Source organism: Hippocampus bargibanti, linkage group LG01 (genome assembly GCF_051943395.1).
Source record: "Hippocampus bargibanti isolate YZ-2025 linkage group LG01, ASM5194339v1, whole genome shotgun sequence".
NCBI classification, from domain to species: domain Eukaryota; kingdom Metazoa; phylum Chordata; class Actinopteri; order Syngnathiformes; family Syngnathidae; genus Hippocampus; species Hippocampus bargibanti.
The window spans coordinates 26,538,297-26,546,827 of NC_142734.1; the positions used below are offsets into that span (position 1 = coordinate 26,538,297).

Genomic DNA, 8,531 nt, shown 5'->3' on the forward strand with positions numbered 1-8,531 from the left:
GTGTCCCCCTTTTCCCCAGCCACCCCCCAGTAATCCTATTTTGGGGGAAATCAACGGCCACGACGAGAACACAGGAGACCCAAGGTATTCACGTATGATCGCCTTGGTTCGCCATCTTGCTACAATGTAGGGACAGTACCATATCATGGTGGACAGACAATGCCTTGGATGTATGGCGCACACCCCTATTATGCCACGAAATACTACAGAAATGGTTAATCGACACTTCGGTTTAATAGAACAGTGAGATGGAAACAAGAAGACCCCGATGAGCCCTGTATAAGTAAAACGGAATGTATGAAAAGAGTTCCAGTCTGTGAATTGTTGATTGTTATAATGTAAACAGAATGTATGAAAAGAGTTCCAGTCTGTAAACTGTTCATTATTATAGTTCATATTTGGATGCAGTTCATAATACCGTGCGTCATTGTTTTGGGCACGTCGTCCAGCGTATTTATGTATTTACTAGTACATATGTTGGGGACAACATCTATTTTGAGGGGGAGTATGTGACAGGTTGTAAATTATCGTATTTCCTATTTTGGTTACATTCGCGTAGTTCTATTGGTTTACAAATGATATATATCGAAAATGTTTATTTAAACATGGAACGCCTGCTTCGGTTCATGTTTCGTGTCGGACCGATTTAGATCGTTGGACCGGAAATTGTTGTGCGCGTACGTTTGCATTAGATCGGGGCATTCGAAGTAAACCACTGTTGAGTCAAGACCTATCACATTGCTTGTCTTGTGGTTTTTTTCTGGATCCCACAACACCGTATCTCCCTTACTATAGTGGAGAGCGCAACATACATCTGCTCATCAACAGGAACAACCAATGGAGTTAGCAATGGATGAACGGGGATGACACATACCTTTGAATTAGTATATTTTATATGTGGTATTCTTTTTGATGATGCGCATCATCACCGAACACTAAGAAAAAAATTCTCCCGACGGAGACAATTTAAGAGTAACCTTGATCAACAGTGAAACTTTGGAGAAGAAATGATAGGGACAAAATAATAATAATAATAATAATAATAATAATAATAATAATACATTACATTTTAAGCGCCTTTCAAAGCTCTCAAGGACACTTTACAGTCACAGACAAGCATAGGTACTATAATAAATAAAATATAATCACAAATACAATGCAATATGAGATAAATGTCATCCGCTGGTGGCTGGTGACATACGAAGAGCTTTGTTTACTGACATTTTATTGCATCTCATCATTTCAAACGGCACTGCGGTTCACAGGAAGATTTGGCCAATGATGAACTATGATGAATATCACAGGAGTCCAAGTCATGGCTAGCGAAAGTCCGAGTCAAAATTTCAAATGTTCCCATGTGAACCACAATAACAGTCATTACTTTTTACTTCAAATTTACTCGTTCTTCATTAAGTTTGCCCACCCCTGCATTATTTTAATACTTATGAGTGGTGATCATTTCTTTCTCTTTTCCTTTGCTGCAGAACCAGAGTGGCAGCGACACTTGCAGACCACAAGAGAAACTACAATGAAATCGATTGATCACGTCATTTATTCAAGAAAAGCAAATGTTATTGCTGTTTCGAAAGATTCACTTGTTCCACAAACAATATATATTTATTTTGAAAACTTTAATCTACTTGTAAATCATATTTCCCCCCAAATAATAAATTGTTTTAAAATGAATAATCCAAAGGAAAAATAGACTCACAAAAATGAATTCACATTGCGCAATTATATGATGCAACACTTTAATCAAAAATTACAATTCAGAAATAAAATAAAATGTGACCCTGGAGCACTAAAGTTTGCCCTCCCCTGCATTATTTTAATAGTTGTGAGTGGTGATCATTGTGCACAGTGCATCCACAATCACACATTACATTTATTTTCTTTGTGACGTAGAGGCCACCAGTGACGTGCAGTCAGGGGAGGCAGGTGAGCAGGGCCTCACCTGTCATCATGAAAATATCAAATGAAAAAATAAATTCAACAGTTATATTTATTTAGTGATTTGTACTTTAAAGTTCTTTTCCATTTGACTTCACCATTTTGGATGTTTTTTTCAAAATCGCTGAATTTTTACATTTACCGTTCAAATACTAAGTAAAGACGAGTGGTGAGGCAGCAGCCGGCTGAGCCTAACCATGGATAGCACAATGACTATGCTAACTGTGCTGGCTTGCTCTGCAGTGAGACCACATTGGTGTCCCTCTGCATATCGCTATTAAAGTGTTCAAACTCTTTTAGTATATGAACTAAATTTCTACAGTTTAGCTGGTGTATATAATGTAGAGTCACTTTACATTATAAACACTGTACTACAGTGTTTATTTTATTTTATTTTTAGCAAAACTGTGCATAGGTGAGGCACACAGTTCTCCTGCCTCATGACAGGGGGCGCTGGTGATTACAGAGTTTCTTCTTGCGCCTCCTCGGCTGCAGAATAATAGAATTAGTGAGAGCAAGCTACAGTAGGCGGCCCGGTAGTCGAGTGGTTAGCACACCGGCTTCACAGTGCGGAGGTCGCCGGTTCACGTCCCGGTCCGGCCTCCCTGTGTGGAGTTTGCATGTTCTCCCCGGGCCCGTTTGGGTTTTCTCCGGGTTCTCCGGTTTCCTCCCACACTCCAAAAACATGCATGGCAGGCAGATTGACCACTCCAAATTGTCCCTAGGTGTGAGTGTGAGAGTGACTGTTGTTCGTCTTTGTGTGTCCTGCGATTGGCTGGCAACCAATTCAGGGTGTCTCTTGCCTCGTGCCCGAAGACAGCTGAGATAGGCTCCAGCACCCCCGCGACCCTAATGAGGAAAGCGGTACGGAAAATGGATGGATGGATGGATGGCAAGCTACAGTTAGCAAGTAAAGTGCAACCAACCAGTAATTTTTTCATGCTCCTTGGCCTTGTTTTCAGAATGGAGGATTACATACCTAAATTGAAAGAAATAAGGGACTTTTAAAACTGAAGAAACATAAGGAAGGCTTCTACAAAGAAGGTATAGATGGCTTTCTTCAGAAGGAGCGGCGCATGGACTTCATTTCTAAGTAAAGGTAACACGATAATCACACGTTTTTTAAATTATTTTTTTCTGTGCTACAGTTTATATAAAGAATGCTGACATGACTTTTTAAACAAAACACGTTAACTGTTGACAATCCAATGGTGAATAAGATACAACGTAGAGTTCATATGTTTGTAAAGCCATGAACCTCACCGCACGTCACTGGAGACAACGGAGTGGGAGGTTTGGTGGGCGTTCACGTGAATTCACGCACACGCGATAACCCATCCAACTATCCGACATGCTTATACTCACGGGGTCTCCACCACAGACACAAAAGCCGCACACGCCTTGAAGGAAAGCAAAGCAACGTGCGGTGGGTGAAGGTTGGTTAATTTTAAAGAAATATTACTTGCATTATTTCATGAGCAAAATTATTAACGGCTATGCTAATTGTCACGGTGGGTGTATTCAATATTTGGCATTGCTTAAAAAAGAAATGCTGAGAACAGCTTGTTGATATGTACAAGAGCCGTTAAAAAACTGCAAAGATGATTTGAAAGGAACCTAAAAGTCAAGTTTTCCTTTTTGCCAACTAATCGTCGAGAGTTAAGTATGACTACCAACTTATTAAGTGTGAAATCTTATCTACTTTAATTAGTGGGACTAATTAATATACCGAACATTACACCATATGGATCTTCTGAGGAAATTAGTTGGCAGTTGCAGAGCGAAAGAATTACTTTGATGTCAAAAGTCAAAAACCTAAAGGGTAAGCAGAGCTGCAATGTTTGCAGTGCTGTGCATTACTAGCAATTTACAAAACGTTATCGGTCTATCACTCATCAAACGTCCATTGTTGTTGGTCCACTATTATTATTATTAAAATAGTAAATGGATTGCACTATTTATGACTGGAGGGGGCGGGGCTATAATGGTGGCCAAACAATCCTAATCTTGTTTCTAAACATAAATGAAGTGTATATTAATCATCCGTTTTTATTCTTCAACTGTCATTGGACAGGATGGACTCTGGAGGCGGAGTTAGTGAGTGCATCTCCAGCCAACCAACGACCGGCGGACCCCACCTCCACCAAAGTGCAGGTGGGGGTTACTGCCGTTAGCTTAGCAGAGGCTTTTAGCTGACAAGTCTCTTGACTTGCAGGCCAGCACGCCTCACTGGAAACCGAGAGCCAAGTGGACACACCTCACATTAATGTTGTCTGTGAAGTCGTGGCGGACGTCAACTCAGGTGGACGCAGTTTGTCACCGGTTCCTATCCCTCCTGCGGTGCCCACCAATCAGAAACGGATGACCTCCAGCAAAAGCCACGCCCACTCCAAAACAAACGCTGCCCTCATCGAAGAAGTGGCGGGAGAAGGTGTGAGTCATGTGAGGCTGACATTCGTGTCCCATTTGTCTTCTTGTTTCAATATTTAGATCAGTGGTGTCCAAGTCGTTTTTTTTTTTTGCCGCGGGGCACATTGTAGTTACGGTTTCCTCTCCAGGGCCGTTATGAACTTGGGGAAGCCATTAGAATGTTAAATTTCCTCCACATATCACATCTAGGTGCCACAACGAATTAATGAATAAGTAGTTTTTAAATCTGAAATCAAGAATAATGACCGGCCGAATAAAATGAGGTGTCGGGCCACATTTTGCCCCCGGGCCTTGAGTTGATCACCTGTGATGTATAGTAAGACGTTTTTAGCAGCTGAAATAGATACCTGTCCCTGTGGTCCAATGGTTAGCCTGTCAACCACATAGTGCAATCCCCACTCCAGCGGACCTGTGTGTAGTTGGCATGCTCTCCTCAGGCTGGTGTGGATTTTCTCTGGGTAATCCGGTTTCATTCCACTTTTCAAAACATGCATAGCGGGCTGATTAGACACTCCAAATTGTCCGGAGGTGGTAGTATGAGCCCGGATGGTCGTTTGTCTCTGTGCGCCCTGCGATGGGCTGGCAAACTGTTCAGTGTGTCCCCAGACTACTGCCCCAAGACAGCTCCAGCACCAACCTCAACCTTCTGCGAGTATAAAGTGGGTCATAAAATGGATGGATGGAACATTTAATGTTGTCTCATCAACATTATTAAGTTTTCCACATTTTTGGAGTGGTGGTGGGGGTGGGGTCATGTGACTGTGACAGGAAGTAGAAAGATCAACACACCCATTGCATTTATCAGTTGGGACACCTTCGACATGAACCTTATCTCTGCGGGGCATGAGGATGTCAAAAAACACGCACACACAACAAATACAACGCAAGAGCTGGTGAAAGTACTTCATCTTCAGAAACTTTTCAGCTGTCGTGGAACCGTTTTTCCTTTGATTGAAAGGACAAACGACACCACTTTTTTGTTTCCGAACTGACATCAGAAAAACGTTTTATAGCATCTAAAATACCCAAAACCCGCAGGATGATATTTTTAGTCAAATGCAAAACACCAATAAACATGACTTAAAGTGTGCTAAAACTGCAAAAAAATCGAGCTGTGAATTGGGCATTTTCAGAAAGTCCCGCCCCCAGTTCGTGACGTCACGCCAAGACGTCTTACCTTGCTCGAGAATCAAAACAATGGCTTCAGATTCAGAGACGATGCTTTATGTTACTCATCCAGTTATGAATATGATTCAAATAGTTCTGAAGAGGAAAGCATAAATGTTTGCAATCGATTAGAGAGGTTATTCCATGTCATTTTGAGGCATCAGGACAGAAATGTAGGACCCAGAAAATGCAGAAGATGGCGCCAAAGCTCCGTTGGAAATGGGCTGATTTGTCTGCTCGGAATTTGTGTCAGCGAATGTCAAATAGTTGTCTTGGTGCAACACACAACGATTCACCATCGCGTTATTTATGTGTTTTCCTTCTAATTTCGCCATTAACACGGATCAACATGAAGTTTCCAGACCAAACAAAGTACCGCAAAATGCATTGTGTGTCGCTTTCTCGGTCAGGGGCGTTCCCTCCGTGACGTGACATCAGGAATCGTCGCCAACTCAAAAACAAGACTCCGTACGTGTCGTCAGAAAAGGACCGCCTCCTCACCGTAAAAAAGACGCATTGTAGCGTCTTTCCATCACGTCAATGTATTTTGCTGTACTGTTTTTTTTTAAACTATGTCTTACACCCAAAAGCCGCCAGCAGAGGGAGGCAAACTCCATGGAAAGAATGTATCAACCTGTGGAAACTAGTTTCACTGGAGCTGGTCGCCATTTTTCTGCCTCTTTTTGAGACATTTCCCCCCCTCCCCGCCCGTTTGCCTCAAAATGGCCCAAATAAATTATTTATCCGATTGCAAACATGTATGCTTTGCTCATCAGGACTATTTGAATCATATTCATAACTGGATGTGTAACAAGAAAGCATATTCTCCGAATCTGAAGCCATTGTTTTGATTCACAAGCAATGCAAGACGTATTGGCGTGACGTCACGAAAAGGGGGGCGGGACTTTCTGAACATGCCCAATTCGCAGCTAATTTTTTTTTGCCGATTTTGGACACTTTAAGTCATTTTTATTGGTGTTTTGCATTTGACTAAAAATATCATACTGCGTGTTTTGGGTATTTTAGATGCTATAAAACGTTTTTCTGGTGTCAGTTAAAAAACAAAAAAGTTACATCGGTTGTCCTTTAACTCAGAAGCCAAATTTTGAGATACAGTATAAGCATTCTATGGTGGAAGTGAAAGAGTTACGGTTTTCTCTCGGGGGCCGTTTTGAATTTGAGGAAGCTGTTTCATCCCCTCCATATATTACAAATAGAGCACACAACAAATTAATGAATAACTAGTTTCCAATCTGAGGTCAAGAATAATGACTATTTTTGTGGTTTACACGGAAAATTTGAAATTTTGGTTTGGACTTTAGCAAGCGTCATGGCACTTGACCTGCTTGATTTGCTTTCGCGGGCCAAATAAAACGATGTGGCGGGCCAGATTTGGCCCCCGGGCCTTGACTTTTACATCCATGATGTCAAGGATTAGTCAGATAGCTGAATAGAAAGGTAGCTAGTAGCTCGTTAGCTATCTTGATAGCTAGCTTGAGAGATCAAGAGATGAGCATGGAATTTCACAGGTTTAATTAGCTTTCGCGGTCCAAATAAAATAATATGGTGGGCCAGGTCAGGTCCCCGGGCCCTGACTTTGACACCATTGTCTAACAGAACCATTTTATATTTGGAACCGCTGGCTCAGGCAAAACCTTCTCTTCTCGTCTCTGGTGTCGCGTTGGTGACTCTGCATAAAGTTGCTGGAAGCACACAACGGTGATCTCTCCTCCATCCTACCACAGTCTTGTGTCTTCCACAGACTGTTGCGTCGGCTGCCTGCTAGCTTGTCTCTACTGCGAGCTTCCGTCCATGTGCTGGGCGGCGGACAGATGCGTGACGTGCGGAGGGCGCTCGTCCGATTGCTGCTGGTTCGTTGACACTTGCTGCTGGTGCTGCTGCTGCTTGGACGATGTGTGCGCCGCCTCGGTGGACTGCGGCATCCTGGAGGAGTGCTCCAGCTCGACAGATTGTTTGGAGATTTGCTTGGAGTGTTGCGCCATATGTTTCCCCTCTTAGAGTGGCCAATTACAGAAGGACGACAAGATGGCGTCGCTTCAAAGTTGACGCGGAGTCTTGGTTCCTAATTGTACCGAGAATGAGAACATCGCTACGACTCAAGTAACACGTCCTGACTGAGGCTTCACTGAAATTCATAAATTGCAATTACAGTGGTACCTCGGTTCTCGACCATAATCCGTTCCAGAACCCTGTTCGAACACCGAAACCATTTTTCTCATTACAAATAATGTAAATCGTTTTAATCCGTTCCAACACCCTGAATGTTTACCTTTTTAGTACAGTATTTTATACATTATTTTATGCATGAAATTGCACATTAAAATGCTGACCAACACATAAAAATCAGAATCAGATTCTGAAAAGCAATGTTTATCTCAGAAAATGTTAAGCAAAATGGCAAATAAACATAAATGTAACCCAGGCTAATTGTACGTTCGTAAAGAAAAGAATTATGAATAGGATTTTTTACCTTTGTGGTGGTCAGCAGAAGGCGCAGGTGGACGGAGGAAGGAAATTTATTGTTTGGAAGGAGTCCCCTTCCATAAAAACTTCGGGGAGCTCTTCTGTCTGAGGGGTGCCCACGCGTTCAAATCTCTTTGCTCCTGTCACGTGCGAGTTGACAGCGGGTGGGTCGAGGTTGCCTCTCCCGGCCGCCCTCCACCTGCTGTCAATTCTCTAATCACGGACACGGGGCATTTATACGGTTCGCGATCACCTCGCCAATGCCGGATGATTGACTCAACTCGTCACCGTACCTGGACTCTTCCTTCGATGCGAGAGTGTATCCGGTCTGAGGTAGTATTTTCCTTGTTTTTTTTATGTCATCTTCCGGGATTGCGTCATTTTGCACCCTTAAGCGGGTCGGATCACCCCATGCCTTCTTACTCGCAGTGTTTTCTTTGATTTGTGAATAAACATCCTGCTTGGGTAGTATACGTCTCTGCCGCCTGCTTTGGGATCCC

General features: G+C 42.7%; 1 protein-coding gene across 2 annotated transcripts; it reads left to right on the top strand.

The window, feature by feature from the left end:
* The first annotated feature begins 3,259 nt into the window (after window positions 1-3,259).
* Window positions 3,260-7,697, top strand: LOC148903631 (myoD family inhibitor). 2 transcript variants are annotated; one of them, XM_089006037.1, is made up of 4 exons: window positions 3,260-3,386; window positions 4,025-4,104; window positions 4,166-4,381; window positions 7,310-7,696. In XM_089006037.1, exons 2-4 carry the CDS (start codon window positions 4,026-4,028, stop codon window positions 7,564-7,566), a joined length of 552 nt encoding a protein of 183 aa, XP_088862163.1. In that variant the 5' UTR covers window positions 3,260-3,386; window position 4,025; the 3' UTR covers window positions 7,567-7,696. The 2 variants fall into 2 exon arrangements, with proteins under 2 accessions (XP_088862163.1, XP_088862170.1); XM_089006044.1 differs by having other exon boundaries at window positions 3,330-3,376; window positions 7,310-7,697.
* The last annotated feature ends 834 nt before the right edge of the window (window positions 7,698-8,531 follow it).

Bases quoted from the DNA above. Each gene is read 5' to 3' on its own strand.
- LOC148903631 (XM_089006037.1), top strand. From the start codon at position 4,026: ATGGACTCTGGAGGCGGAGTTAGTGAGTGCATCTCCAGCCAACCAACG. The intron at 4,105-4,165 runs GTGGGGGTTACT...CTTGACTTGCAG, and splicing joins CCACCTCCACCAAAGTGCAG to GCCAGCACGCCTCACTGGAA. The intron at 4,382-7,309 runs GTGTGAGTCATG...TGTCTTCCACAG, and splicing joins CGAAGAAGTGGCGGGAGAAG to ACTGTTGCGTCGGCTGCCTG.